We start from the raw sequence: 16097 nt of genomic DNA, 5'->3' as shown, positions 1-16097 counted from the left end.
CTAATCCAATGATCACCCTGTGCAAACGAGTTTATGGAGAATTGCAAAGAGTTGTTTTCCTTTTATCTAAATTACAGTACATTTAATTTAGAATATGTTACTATGGTAACCTCACTCACAGGAATGCACTGATAAATAGGCACTAAGTCCTTTGGTACTTCATTAGCTACATTGCTTTGCATGGGTTCCAAGACAAGCCCACCATAAAATAAATTCTGCTTTATGGTTTGTAATGATGTAGAAAGGCTTCAATACCAAAAATATGATTAAAACATATCATAGTGAGAGGTGGAAATACTGAACCTTGGAAGTATCGGCCCTAATCACTTTCTGCTTAGTGACTTAGGGAAGCATCTAGAAGAGATAGGAGAAAAAAAAGATGATACACTCTAGAGAAGTCAGAACTGGCACTGGGTAGGGAGATTAAAAATTATTAATACTAAAACCATGGGCTAGCCACAACACAAACAAGAGAAATAAAGTAAAAAATTAAGAAAGACAATAGCCCCAGTAATTGTGATGATTTAGAGTTATATAACCTCGCTGAGAGAGAGTGTGAAGAAAACTTATGAAAAAGCAACGATTTCCAGATCAAGTAGAGTTGAGCATAATCCAACTAATCTAAACAGCCAATTTGGGGGAGTTTGGCTCTGCAGATATGCTTTCCTGCAGGAACGCCTGGAACCATGAAACATAGGTGAGACTCTAATGACATCAGGTCTTGACACCGTTGCTTGTCCTCCAATTATCGATAATGACAATGTATATTCACCGAATGGCGTATGGGGCTTTAGAAGTTGGCTTCATATCTACAAGGGGAAGCTCCTAAGCAGAAGGCTAACAACCTCTCAAGAAAAACAGGCCAAACATCCACAGTAACCATAGCAACTAGAGTGAAACAGATGAGCTGGTTCTGCAGCTAATTCAAAGGATAAATGTAGCATTCACAGACCTACAGTCCCACAAATTAAGCTGGTGCTTAAACCCTAATATTTTCAATATAACGGAGTTAGAGGTTGAAGGGGAATGTAATGTATTAATGAGGAAGTTGTAGGAACTTCATGGCTTTATTAAAACAAAGTTCTATCATTTATATAGTTCCTTGACATATATTATCTCTTTGATACTTTCAACCATGTGATGAATAGACAGTGTTCTTATTTCCACTTTATAGATTTAAAAAAATGATGCTTAGTAAAGACAAGTGAATTGCCCAAATATTATGTAACTGGTAAGCGGTGGAGCAAGGATTTAAATCTAGATTCCCTAATTCTAAATCAGTAAATTTATTAAGTAACTTCTTAAGCTCACAACTGCCAATTATTTACACAGACCACACCCCTTTTTTAAACCAGGGCTCTACAAATCTGAACATTATGATTTTAACAAAGATAATAAGTGTGCTTTATATATGTGTATATAATCTCAACATGTAGCATAAGTATTTTTCTTACTAAATATATGGTTTTGACTAGGAAACTGCCTCCATAAGCTGCATAGAGTATAGGGAAATTCTAAGGTATTTTTCAGGAGCGAAGGGTGATGGATAAACAGATGTGTGACAGAGAAAGTACTTTCCCCCAAGAAGGAGGGGGGAGGCTAGATGTACGAGGGCAGAGAAGGGAAACGAAGTGAGGAACTGGAGAGATAAAGTAAGACTAGGGCATGATATAGGGTGAATCAGTCAGAGAAATTTCCCAACAGTGAAGCGGTAAAAGGTTATATTAGAAAGGAAATGTTGCCCTAGCCAGTTTGGCTCAGTGGATAGAGCGTTGGCCTGCAGACCAAAGGGTCCCGGGTTTAATTCCCATCAAGGGCACGTACCTTAGTTGCAGGCTCCTCCCCGGCCCCAGCCCTGGTTAAGGCTCATGCAGGAGGCAACCAATCGATGTGTTTCTCTCACATCGATTTTTCTCTCTATCTTTCCCTCTCTTTTCCTCTCTCTCTAAAACTCAATGGAAAAATATCCTAGGGTGAGGATTAAAAAACAACAACAACAACAACAAAACAACTTAATAGAAAAGAGATGTTTATAGTGGTTAAGAACATAGACTCTGGAGCCAGACTGCATGGGTTTGAATCCTGACTCTATTTCTAACTAGCCATGTGATCCTGGATAAGGGACTTAAACCACTTATCTCAGATTCTTCTTTGGTAAAATGAGATAATATAAAAGTTACCTAATAGGTTGTTGTAAGGATTAACCAAGTTAATACATGTAAAGCAGTAAGAACAGTGCCTGATATTTAGGAGGTATTATCTACCCTCCCCCTCAAACAATCTTTAATAAAGTATATTACACATATAAATTGACTTATGTAGCTAGGAGAGGAATTGGAGTCCTATCTCAGTACCACAGGTATAGAGGTATTAAGAGAACCCATGAACTAAGAAAGCAAGACATTAGTTGCTAAGACATCTGTGAAAATGTGCAACCCCACATAGACACTAGCAGAAGTCTGGGAGAGTCATGAGTTTTAGACTGGGATTAGGATTCCAGTTGACCTCAACTAGACCTCTTCGAGCCAGAAACACTCAGCTGACTTCTGGGTTGTACAATAGTGTGGATACATGAGAATACCGAATAGGGTAAAGCTGGTAAATGAAACTGTCATAACCCATCTTAGTAGGTTTTCACATACAAAATAATTTAATGTTGTTTCATTAACAAATATTTGTTGATGGATATAAAGCACTAGAACATGATCCCCTACTTTAAGAAAGATGAAATTGAATTGGAGAGGCAAGATGTCATACAAATAACAACAAAGTAAGATAATCCCATCTAATAACCCTCAGTGGCCCAGAAGCAGGAATCGAGAAAGTATCATAATTCCAAGGATTGCTTCTACCTAAAGATGTCCCCAAAATCTTTCCCTTCTATTCTCCGGATAATCGACATCTAACACAGAGTTTCCTAGATCCGTGGTCGGCAAACCGTGGCTCGCGAGCCACAGGCGGCTCTTTGGCCCCTTGAGTGTGGCTCTTCCACAAAATACCACGGCCTGGGTGAGTCTATTTTGAAGAAGTAGTGTTAGAAGAAGTTTAAGTTTAAAAATGTGGCTCTCCAAAGAAATGTCAATCCTTGTCCTGTTGACATTTGGCTCTGTGGACTAATGAGTTTGCCGACCACTGGCCTAGACAAATTTCTCTAGAAAATCCAAACTGAATATCTGGTTGTAAAAGAAAGACAATGGTCAAGAAAACCACTTAAATCCTGCCACCCCCACCCCTTTCACACCACTAACTTCCCTCAGAAGAATTTGTACTGGAAAAAAGTACCAAGTGAGTATTAAATAAATAAGTGCTAAGGGATCCCAGATAAAGGAGTGATTGCCAAAGTTCCTAGCCAGATAGGAAAAACTTTGTGAAGACCCATTCATTCATAGAGCCATCACTCCTATCCATTTATTAACCCCTAGATTAGGCCAGACATGATGCCAGACACCAGGTATTCAAAGCATGTGGTCTCAACCTTTAAGGATCCATAATTTACTAGACTTGTTTTCTAACTAAGAAGTATCAGTGTTTTAAAGTTGTGTTTTGGTCATCGTGCTGTTTGCTGTTCATGAGGCCCTTATCCCTAAAGCCCCCCTTTAATGGCTATGCCATATCATAAAATTCCTATTGTTCCTTGTATTTGATTGCTAAATAAAGGACAATATCCTAGTTCTTAATTAGATGTAACTTCTACTTGCCATAAATAGGGACAATGAATTCTGGAATTTCCAATTAGGTGTGAGCATAGTTTCCTTCTCTGACAAAGGCAAACCTAGAAAGAGCAGGTAGTGAGTGGCAGGACTAGGAGGAGGTGCCTTCCCTATGAGCACTTCCCAGTTCTCAGGCTCACTAGCATGCTCTGCTCTGCCTTTGCGTGGGTGGTGGTGGGGAGGGGAGGGGGGCTGGGGAGCCCAGGGAAACTTGGCAGGAATTTCAAAGTGAAAATGGTCCCTTCGGAATAGCAGTCTGAGCCTCACACACAGGTGAACATATTGTTTGCTGCAGTAGAGCACCAAATTGATGAATGATGACTTTCAAATCACCCTGCCCTGAGCTGAATGAACAAATGAAATGGTTCTCGCCCTGCTAGTGAAAAATTCACCCACTTAGCTGCGTCAGGGTACTGAGCACTGGAGATTAGGGGCAACAGTATGTTACTGCCCTAAACTTCTAACATTGTATAAGGAAGGGACGTATTGAGATGGGTGGTGAATGTTATTGAGTATAATGCCAAATACTGTGGGAGGAGTTTATGCTTATTATCTCAACATTTTCTTCTTAGATGAGTCAAATGTTACCTTTATCTGCTGGGTGTCAGCCTAAAATTTCTCTAAGCAAATCAGAATTTCTGTTATAATGTTAGGGAGGATACTTCTAGGGAATGTTCTGCTTCGCTGAATAATTTACAAAGCTCCATGTTTCTATAGCAAATCAAATACATTTATAAGGAAAATGGGATACAAGACTGGTTTATATATGTGTGTAGTCATGAGAGGCTAAAAGAAAACGCATTGCTTTCGCTTGGTTTCTATGACAAATCAATAAGAAACACAAATAACAGATGTAAATCTCATCATGATGAGCAGGTACCTGAGTTTGTGTATTTCCTCCTTCGAGCAAGGCAATGCCAAGTAAAATGCCTTCGGAAAAAATTCTGTCATTTTTGGTGTTCACTATAACATCAATGACAAGTTCAGATGCACCTTCTTTGTCCAGTAGACACTGAATATCTGACATTGATATCCCCATCTTATCTGAGTCCTGCCCAGAAAAGCTTCCTGTGATTAGGAGATAAAAATAAGTAAACCTTAATTACAGACATTATTAACATCTAAGGTTTTGAAATTCTTAGACCTTACAAATATTTAAAATTGGTACTCATTGCTTACAAAGTTGAATATAATATAAGCTTTGGATTTTTAAAAATCAAAAGTATATAAAAACATAACTTTTTATGAAATGTATACCATCTGTAAATTATTCTTCCTACTAAAAATACTTTTGAAAAAGAAAACTAGCTTTATTTTTATGTTTAATTTACATATAATAAATTATAACTTAGTTTGATTTCCAAAGTTAAAAGACAAAATTAATACTAATGTTCAAATCCATCATTTTATGAACCTAAAATGGCAGAATGGTTCTTAATAGTGCTTTTCATTTATTTTTTTTTAGTTTTATTTAGATATAATGGACATAGAACATAAGCTTAAGGTACACAACATAACAATTTGATATACTGTATGTATTATTGCAAAGTGATGACCATAAAAATATTAGTTAACTTTCACCACTTCACATAATTAAAATTTTTTCCTTGTGAAGAAAACTTTTAGAGTCTACTCTCTTAGCAATTTTCAAATATACAATATAGCATTGTTAAGTATGTATAGCCATTGTGTTGTGTATTGCATCCCCAGGATTTATTTTTTTTTATTTTTATTTTTTAAATATATTTTATTGATATTTTACAGAGAGGAAGGGAGAGGGATAGAGAGCCAGAAACATCGATGAGAGAGAAACATCGATCAGCTGCCTCCTGCACACCTCCTACTGGGGATGTGCCCGCAACCAAGGTACGTGCCCTTGACCGGAATCGAACCTGGGACCTTTCAGTCCGCAGGCCGACGCTCTATCCACTGAGCCAAACCGGTTTCGGCGGATTTATTTTTTTAATTGAAAGTTTGTACTTTTTTTTTTTTTAATAAATCTTTATTCAGATTATTACAATTGTTTCTCCTTTTTCCCCCCATAGCTCCCCTCCACCCGGTTCCCACCCCACCTTCTGCCCTTACCTCCACCCCACTGTCCGCATCCATAGGTGTATGATTTTTGTCCAGTCTCTTCCTGAACCCCCCATACCCCTTTCCCCCTGAGAATTATCAGTCCACTTCCTTTCTATGCCCCTGATTCTATCATATTCACCAGGTAATTCTGTTCCTCAGGTTTTTAATTCACTTGATTTTTAGGTTCACTTGTTGATAGATATGTATTTGTTGTTCATAATTTTTCTCTTTACTTTTTTCTTCTTCCTCTTCTTTAAAAATACCTTTCAGCATTTCATATAATACTGGTTTGGTGGTGATGAACTCCTTTAGCTTTTTCTTATCTGTGAAGCTCTTTATCTGCCCTTCAATTCTGAATGATAGCTTTGCTGGGTAGAGTAATCTTGGTTGTAGGTTCTTGCTATTCGTCACATTGAAAATTTCTTGCCACTCCCGTCTGGCCTGCATAGTTTCTGTTGAGAAATCAGCTGACAGTCGTATGGGTGCTCCCTTGTAGGTAACTAACTGTTTTTCTCTTGCTGCTTTTAATATTCTCTCTTTGTCTTTTGCCCTTGGCATTTTAATTATGATGTGTCTTGGTGTGGTCCTCTTTGGATTCCTTTTGTTTGGGGTTCTGTGCGCTTCCTGGACTTGTAAGTCTATTTCTTTCACCAGGTGGGGGAAGTTTTCGGTCATTATTTCTTCAAATAGGTTTTCAGTATCTTGCTCTCTCTCTTCTTCTGGCACCCCCATAATTCTGATGTTGGTACGCTTGAAGTTGTCCCAGAGTCTTCTTACACTATCTTCAACTTTTTGGATTTTTTTTTTTGCTTTTTGCTTTTTCGGTTGAGTGTTTTTTGCTTCTTTGTATTTCAATTCTTTGACTTGATTCTTGTGTTCCTCTAGTCTGTTTTTGGGTCTCTGTATAATATTTTTTATTTCAGTCAGTGTATGTTTAATTTCTAGTTGGTCCTTTTTCATATCTTCGAGGGTCTCGTTATATTTATCAGCCTTTTCTAGGATATTCTTGAAAAGCCTTATAACCGTGGTTTTGAATTCTATATCCAGTCGTTTGTTTTCCTCCATTTCTTTCATTTGTGATCTGTTTCTTTGACGCTGCATTTTCATTGCTTCCCTGAGTTGGTAGGGTAGATTTGTGTGCTAGGTTTCCTATATGGCCCAGTGGGATGGCCTCCCCAGTTAACCTGAGGTGGACACTCTTGGTGCACCCCTTTGTGGACTGTGTGTATAGCCTTGTTGTAACTAAGTCTTGATTGTTGTTGGTATCACTGGGAAGAATTGACCTCCAGGCCAGTTGGCTGTAAGGATCAGCTGTGTCTGCGCTGGGAGAAGTTCGGTGCTGGAGACAGCCTTATAGGATTAGACTTGCCAAATTGCAATAGCCTCTGTGCTCAGCTTGGATGGGGTGGAGTCTCAGGGTGGATCAGACAGTCTTGGCTTCCCATCAGCCTTGCCCTTGTGCGCACGCGCATGCCTTCAGACCTCTGCCTTCCCCGGCTCCCGAGTCTCTGCCCGAGAGTCCAGACTCCCCCCACAAGAGCGTGGGTCCCCAGGGGCTCGCCTGGAACTGGGGTTTAGTGCAGTCAGAACTGGGGCTCAGTGCAGTCAGGAGCCTCCAACTCCCTTCCACTGGGAAAGCCTGTGGCAACCTCCGCAGCCTTTGTGCGCACTGGCACACACGCGCCTTCAGACCTCTGCCTTCCCCGGCTCACGAGTCTCCGCCCGAGAGTCCAGACTCCCCCCGTAAGAGCGTGGGTCCCCACGGGCTCGCCCGGAACTGGGGTTCAGTGCAGTCAGAACTGGGGTTCAGTGCGGTCGGGGGTTTCCTTCCCCCTTCCGCCAGAGAAAGTCAGCCAGGCTCTCAGCCGCCCTTCCTCTCTGCGCGCACAAAGCCCCTTTGCCGTACCTCCAATTCTCTGTGAGCTTTTCTCTTTCCTTCTAGTTGTAGGATTTCCACTCAGCCAGCCTTCCTGTGGTTCTGGATGGTGTCCATTGTGTCTTTTAGTTGTAGTTTTGAAATTGTTGTGTGAGGCAGCAGTTTAGGTGCTTACCTATGCCGCCATCTTGGTTTCTCCTGAAAGTTTGTACCTTTTGAACACTTTATTTAATTCCCCTATAGGCACCTCTGGCAACCACAAATCTCACCTGTTTCTATGGGTTTTGTTTTTTAGATTAGACATAGTGAGATCGCACAGTATTTGTGTTTCTCTGACTGACATTTCATTTAGCATAATGCCCTCAAGGTCCATCCATGTTGTTGCAAATAGCAGGATTTCCTCCTTTTTTTAAATGGCTGATAATAGAGCTTTATAAATGAAATTTTTATATTTGTGCTATTTTAAGTGAAATATGAGAGTAGTAGCTGAAGATTATATGAGAATTTTTAAATGAAGAAAAAATGGTAAGACTTGCCTCCCCCTGGTGCAGATTTGCCGTAGGTTCCGGAAAGGTGTCCATTTATACCAACTCCATAATCACCTTTAAAGTATCGATTCAGCAGTATTTTCCTTAATGTGTTACCCTAAAAAAAAAGAAGAAGAAAGTGTTGGTTATTGTTTCTTTTTCTAATAAAAGAGAAAAATATCAGAACATTAAAGTGCAACTTAAATGCATTTCCATCAATGATGTTGAGATGTGAAAAAAATTAATTTTATACTGCATAAGATTTTTGAAGGCAAAATTTTGCAAATATTTCCCAATAAAATAATAATTTTGCTTCTCACAGAAATAAAGACTAAATTACAGTATTTTTCAATAGACTGTACTAAAAAAATCACAAGTGCTATAAATTTGGGGGGCTTCAAAAGCTTAGGGTCCCAGTGTTGGTAAGAATATTAGTGGCACCTGAAGAGAAATAGATAAATAAACACCCTAAGAATTGGAAAGCAAAACCTTAATTAGATTAGCTTAGTAAAATGCGCTAGCAATGTGCCAGGTATATAACAAGTGCTTGAAAAATTAAGCTTAGTAAGATAGTAAATTATATCTAATCTCCCAGAGCTTTATCCAAAAGACAATGGGTAAAAAACACAGTGTATTCCTTTATAAAACATTCAACTTAAAAATTCCTAAGTCTTCAATTTTGTACTGGTTACAAGACATTTGTAAAACAATATATTTCGTGATATAGTCACTTGCATGCACTTAAGCAATACAGATAACTCCAAATCTTCCACTATGTTGTCTATTATTATTATTTTTTTAAAATATTTTATTGATTTTTTACAGAGAGAAAGGGAGAGGGATAGAGAGTTAGAAACATCGATGAGAAAGAAACATCGATCAGCTGCCTCCTGCACATCTCCCACTGGGGATGTGCCCGCAACCAAGGTACTTGCCCTTGACCGGAATCGAACCTGGGACCTTTCAGTCCGCAGGCCGACGCTCCATCCACTGATCCAAACAGGTTAGGGCTGTCTATTATTATTTTAATAGAGAAGAGTAATTTAAAAAGTATTTTTTAAAGAAAACTGTTTAAACTATTTAAATGATCACATCAATTACTGAGTTACTATTCCCATCATGCAGATATGGAAACTATGGCCCAAGAGTCTATGTAATTAGCTGCACCTCATGCAGCTAACAGTTTGAGAGCAAGACCTGAACTCAGTTCTTGACTGCAAATCTAGGCTATTTCCCTACACTTTGCTGCACGCCCCCTTTCCAACTAAGCCTCCCTTGTATGCTGTGGCAAGTGGCTATCATTGTTCCTTCCCTTTCATGCTTTGCTTATCCTTCTTTCTCAAGCCCTTAAGATTTTGTCCTCAGTCCTCATGTTGTCCTCCTCTCCTCAACTTCCCTCTCCCCTGTCGGCAATTTCGTCTGATCCTCAGTTGCACAATCACTTCTGTAGGTCTAACTGCCAAATGTGCTTCCTCCAGCCTTGACCGTGCTCTTGTAAGCTTCTCATCCTGTTTCCACTTAGAATTCCTTAGAACATCTGGAGGTTCTGCTGACACCTTGAACTCAATTTTTCACTACAGACTAGTCCTTCTTTCTAAACTTGTTCTTCTTTCAATTTCCATTTACATTAAGGAGATCATAATAATTCTGGTCATTCAGGCTGCAAACTTACGGGATCATTTACTAATACTAACCCTCCCCCAACTTGTCAATGGTTTGTGAAATCCTACCTATTCTATCTTTTCAACTGTAGCTTCCAATAGCACCTTCACACATTATATTTTAACCGAAGTGAACAATGTGATGATTTCTCACCACAGTTTTCTAAGTCTTTCTCTTTGTTCACCTCTTACTCTTTGCCTAAAAAGCTCCTCTATCTTACTGATGGACATGTCCTACCTTCCCTCTTCATTCTACAAATATTCATTAGGTACCTACTGTGTTTCGGGAACTACTGTAAGTGAGTAAGATATATAAATGCCAGAAGTTTACAATAAGGTCAGTTCCATAATAGAGATGCATGTGAGGCCTTGTGGAAGCACAGAAGAGGAAACAGTGGACTCTGAAGAGGCTTTACATGTACACCTCCCATTAACCCATGTGATCACCAGAGGAAAGCCATCCTGTGCACAGCCAGTGTGCAACACATCCATCCCAAATGTCACAGTGAATTTTAATAGACACTCAAAGTGTCTTGAGCTGTTTATCTTTATAGCAACTTTTATTTATTAGTACTTAAGTTCTTAGAACACAAACATTTGTGATGGCTTCCTATTTCATGTTTACTTCCTTTAAGACGGTTCTATATAGGAGTGTAGTGAGTAAAGGTGATGACTGGTCTTGAAAGAAATAGTGAGATGTAACAGCTGATTCCACCCATGAATACAACTCTACTATCCCTTACAAAACCTAAGTGGGGTGCCTGGAGAAGACAAGAAATGAAAAGTGTTTCCTTTTTTCTTTTAAGGGAAAGTCTTATGAGTTGAATTACTTTCATCTGGCTAAAGAATGACCTTCCAAAAGGGGAGGAAAAACAAAACAAAACATTTCTTTGGAGTCAAATGAGCTTTTACTATGTATTTCGTCACATTAGAAAGAGATGCTATAAGAGAGTTTTAGACCCATAAACTATGGGATTGAAGTTGTAAGTTGTGGAGAAAAATGAACGGAAGAACTAAATTTCTTTAAAGGGTATCTCAGTTTGTTGCACTAATCATGGTTCTCACCTCTACAGACCAATGTATTGCTTATCGCCCTAAGCCTGTAAGATACACTTGGCCCAGCTGCCCAGGCCTGATTTCCTTGAAATTGCACAAGTCAGTGTCACTGTCTAGAAGAGAACCTGCTGTGAATAGAAGCCAGAGGCTGGGGTCCTTGTGAAATAGCTCCCTGTTGATTCTCTAAGAGAGACTTTAACCACTTCTCACCATGAACCCAACCAAGAGATAAACAAGAAATAGTTTATTTTCTTTAAAAATGGAGAAATAGAAAACCGCAATTTACCCTTTGCTTTAAAAAATGCCTTTTATATTGCTAGAAGAATAAAGTGTTTAAAACCAACCACAGAGTGGAACTGTGCAACATCAAATTTTTGAAAAACACGCTACTTATCATTATTGCTACATTCTCTTCGGGCACATAAAGTAAAATCACAGGTACTTATCAGATTCAATCACATCAAAATCAAATGAGCAACACTCTTCTCATCCAATCCCAGCCTAGTTAGAAGCACATATTTTCTAACTGTATGCTATGGCAATGTCATAGAAAGGGTAAGGGATTCCCCATATCTGGGTTCTTAACTCTGGAGCCACACTGCCTGGGTTCCAATCCCTCTACACCACATACTAACGGGAGGATCTTAAGCAAGTTACTTTACCACTCTGTGTTTCAGTCCCAGAATTGTCAAATGGAATACTCATAAAACTTACCCTCCTTGGTTTCCTGTCATGATCAAATAGGTGAAAATATGTAAAGTATATAAAACAGTCCCTGGCACACAATAAGTGCTTTATAAGTTATATAAAGTTGACATTATTGTTGTTCATATTATTATCCAGATCATGAAATCATTTACAATTCACAAAGTGCTTTTGTACACACTTTCTCACTTTATACCAAACCTTCCCACAAAAGTAAAATAAATTATAGTATACTAGGAAAATGGGAAAAAATAATAAATAATGAAACTCCCCAAAATCCTAATTTGTCCACTATTAATCAGTCCTTGGAAGTATGTACTCATGAGCTAATATGCGTACACTTCACTATATAAAATGTTCCTTACAATTTCAACTAAAGAGGAAGAAATTCTACCTTGGTTCAAACTCCATAACTGGTGCTGAAAATGAACAAAGAATAGGTTCTGATAGAACAAGATTATGTTCTGTGTGTCTTAATCACCCTCCTTTAAGACTAGAAACCTTTAGATACTGCTACATCACAAGTTTAGCAGAACTGATTTCTGTTGGCAAATATCAAGTTCTGACTTGAGGGATGAGAGGCAAACACTGTGTTCCAACTTGTCCTGGACCTTCTTCATGGCCTCCACTCTCTGTGATGGGTTACAGTGCTGAGAACACAGATGCAAGTCCTTTCCACAAATTCGTCACACTCAAATCAAGTGATTGGAGGACCACTGTCAGAAATTCCGGTGCCAGGGTTGTAAATTATTGTCTCAGAGCTATACTGGTAATTGCCATGGCAGAAATTTGGGGAAGAACTCAAAGCATATGAAGCCATTTTGAAAAGAATTCTACAACAATTGAGAAGTTTGACTTCTGTACTCGCTCTTCAATTCCAAAGTGAATTCCTGACTGGGCTTCCCAGCGAAGGTGTCTTTGTTGGATTAGACCAAGTAGAAAAAAAAAAGAAGAATAAGAAGAAAAAAAGTCCTTTCCAATGTTTTCCATATCAGAGTCAATTCCAGGCCACAAGACACAGCTTTTAGCCAATGTCTTCATGTGAACACATCCCAGATGTGCTAAGTTTAACGGAGCCAAGATAACTAACAATCACCTTCTGAAATTACAACAAAACATCTCCATAAAAAGACATCTTCTGTGGCCAGAGAAGTAATGCTGACAGTTTGTGAATATCTGGGAGGATAGCTTTTATCCTGACCACTTCCTGTTGCACCAACTCCAGTGGATCAAAAATTAAGAAGCTTAGAAATTAGTGTCTTTGGTGGATAGAAAAGATAACAAAAATTTATTAGTGTTAGAAAGGATGGAAGATTTTCTTTGATTCTTGAGAGAGCACAACACCGTTTGCCTTAATAGGGGTAACAGCATTGGGAGTGAATATTTCAGCAATGTGAACTAATCTGCTACTTTTCCCCTGGGAAACTTATACACTAATGTAATATTTTTTCCATTGTGGACAATAGCATCAAGTCATCATCAAAATATGACACCACAACCAGAATTCTAGAAAACCGAGTCCTCAACTGAAAAATTCAAAAGGTAATAAAAATTACAAATTAAAGATGCTTAACTTAGGGTTTCCCCTCAAAGACCAAAGAATAGCTACGAATAAGCTTGGACAACACCTTCAAGGGGGGCGATTGCATGTGCCTGTAGACCTCAGATAGTCTTTTAACATTAAACTTGATACTATTATCCTAATTGGTGTTTCCTTAGCCTTTTCATTTAAAGACAGCATGTCTGATTAGATATTTTTCCTCATTTGAATTCCCAGGGGTAAAAAGCTACATTTTTAATTTAGAATAAATCATTATAACAGCTGTATCCTAATGGAATTGCATTAGGCCCATCATTATAATCAACTACATCGTCAAGGAACTCCTCTGGGAAAAGGTGACTAATCTCCCTATAATGTAGCTGTCTAATGGTTTGAATTTCTTGGTCACTGATTCCAAGGAGTATAGGCCAACATCTTCCCCTGGTACTTTTCCCCAGTTTTCATAATGTGAGAAACACAAACTTCAGTAGGAATAATTATTATACATATTCACAAGATGCTTTCCATCAACACAATGACACAATCATCATAATCTTGAAAAATATATGGATGTCCCAACAATTCTAGTAAAAAAAAAAAAAGTTTATGAAATAAAAAAAGAAATCCCATTTACCACTGCAACAGAAAATTTAAGATACCTAGGAATAAACTTAACTAAGACGGTAAAAGAACTGTACTCAGAAAACTACAGGACATTGAAAAAAGAGATAGAGGAGGACATAAACTAATGGAAGAATATACTGTGTTCATGGATTGGTAGAATCAACATCATTAAAATGACCATACTACCCAAAGCAATCTATAGATTGAATGCAATCCCCATTAAAATACCAACGGCATATTTCACAGACCTAGAACAAACTCTCCAAGAATTCACATTGAATAAAAAAGACCCCAAATAGCTGTAGCAATCCTGAGAAGAAGAACAAAGTTGGAGGGATCACAATACCAGATTTCAAGCTGTATTACAAAGCCACTGTTCTCAAAACAGCCTGGTACTGGCACAAGAACAGACATATAGATCAATGGAATAGAACAGAGAATCTAGAAATCAACCCAAGCCATTATGCTCAATTAATATTTAACAAAGGAGGCCAAACCATACAATGAAGTCAAGACAGTCTCTTCAATAAATGGTGTTGGAAAAATTGGACAGATACATACAAAAATAAAATGAAACTAGATCACCAACTTACACCATACACAACAATAAACACAAAATGGATAAAGGACTTAAACATAAGATAGGAAACCATAAAAATCTTAGAAGAATCCATAGGCAGCAAAATATCAGACATATGTCATAGCAATATCTTTACCGATACAGCTCCTAGGACAATGGAAACTAAGGAGAAAATAAACAAATGGGACTACATCAAAATAAAAAGCTTGTGCATAGCAAAAGAAACCATCAACAAAACAACAAGAAAGCCCACTGCATGGGAGAACATACTAATGTTATCTCCGATAAGGGTTTAATCTCCAAAATTTACAGGGAATTCATACAACTTAACAAAAGGAAGATAAACAATCCAATCAAAAAAATGGGCAAAGGACCTAGACACTTTTCAAAAGAGGACATACAGAAGGCCAAGAGACATATGAAAACATGTTCAAAGTCACTAATCATCAGAGAGATGCAAATCAAAACAACAATGAGGTACCATCTCATACCTGTCAGAATGGCTATCATCAACAAATCAACAAATGACAAGTGCTGGCAAGGATGCGGAGAAAAAGGAACCCTCATACACTGCTGGTGGGAATGCAGACTGGTGCAGCCATTGTGGAAAACAGTATGATGTTTCCTCAAAAAATTAAAAATGGAATTCCCATTTGACCCAGTAATCTCACTTCTAGAAATATATCCCAAGAAATCAGAAACACCAATCAGAAAGGATATATATTTACCCCTATATTCATAGCAGCACAATTTACAATAGCTAAGATTTGAAAATAGTCTAAGTGCCCATCAGCAGATGAGTGGATTAAAAAACTGTGGTACATCTACACAATGGAATATTATGCTGCTGTAAAAAAGAAGGAACTCTTACCATTTGCAACAGCATGGATGGACCTGGAGAGCATTATGCTAAGCGAAATAAACCAGTTGGAAAAAGATAAATATCACATGATCTCACTCATTTGTGGAATATAAAGAACAGCACAAACTGATGAACAAAAATAGAGCCAAAGACATCGAAGCATCAAACAGCCCCCATCCAACCTAAGTGGGAAGGCAGCGGGGTAGGGAGGGAAGAGGTCAACCAAAGAACTTGTATGTATGCATATGACCATAACCAATGGACACAGACAGTAGGGGGGTGAGGGCATGTGCTGGGGGGTGGGAGTGGCGGGAGAGAGGTCAATGGGAAAAAAAGAAGACTTATGTAATATGTTAAACAATATAGAATTTAAATAAACAAATAAATAAATAAATAAATAAATAAATAAATAAAAGATTGGAAAATTTTCAAAGCAATTATTTATACACCACAATGACAATCTACTTCCATCTTCTTTCCTTCTCTTTTTAAAAAAATATTCATTGTACACACATATTACATTTCTGCTATGTGTCAGGAACTAGGAAAGGGGTTGTGAAAAACAATTGTGCAGCATATGCTAAAAGAATGTTCAAATACATTGGAGATGAGACATATGGCACTGTTTTTCAAAATAAAAAATTCTCACCAGACCATTTGATTCCATTTGTGAATTTAAACAGTAAATAATTATACTTAAATTTTTTTATTGATTTTTAGAGGGGAAGGTAGAGCAAGAGAGAGAGAAACATGGATGTCAGAGTGAAACATCAATTGGTAGCCTCCCGCAGACCCCCTGCATGTGCCTTAACCAGGAATCAACCTCTCCGTGCACAGGATGACGCCCAACCAACTGAGCCACTCCGACTAGGGCAATATT

The 16097-nt window shown here is 38.3% G+C and overlaps 1 protein-coding gene across 2 annotated transcripts in view; it reads right to left on the bottom strand.

The window, feature by feature from the left end:
• Nucleotides 1-16097, bottom strand: part of ITPR2 (inositol 1,4,5-trisphosphate receptor type 2) — a 456678-nt gene that overhangs the window by 152438 nt on the left and 288143 nt on the right. The window contains exons 38-39 of one of the 2 annotated variants that reach the window (XM_080660463.1): nucleotides 8195-8307; nucleotides 4591-4774 (exon numbers count right to left, since the gene is read on the bottom strand). In XM_080660463.1, the coding sequence (XP_080516589.1) occupies nucleotides 4591-4774; nucleotides 8195-8307 (297 nt within the window). Of the gene's footprint in view, nucleotides 1-4590; nucleotides 4779-8194; nucleotides 8308-16097 lie in introns of both variants that reach the window. The other variant, XM_080660464.1, reaches the window with a different exon arrangement.

Source organism: Plecotus auritus (genome assembly GCF_963455305.1).
Source record: "Plecotus auritus genome assembly, chromosome: 3".
NCBI classification, from domain to species: Eukaryota; Metazoa; Chordata; class Mammalia; order Chiroptera; family Vespertilionidae; genus Plecotus; species Plecotus auritus.
Note: the sequence above shows the minus strand (reverse complement) of the source record. Positions and strands in the feature narration are given on the sequence as shown.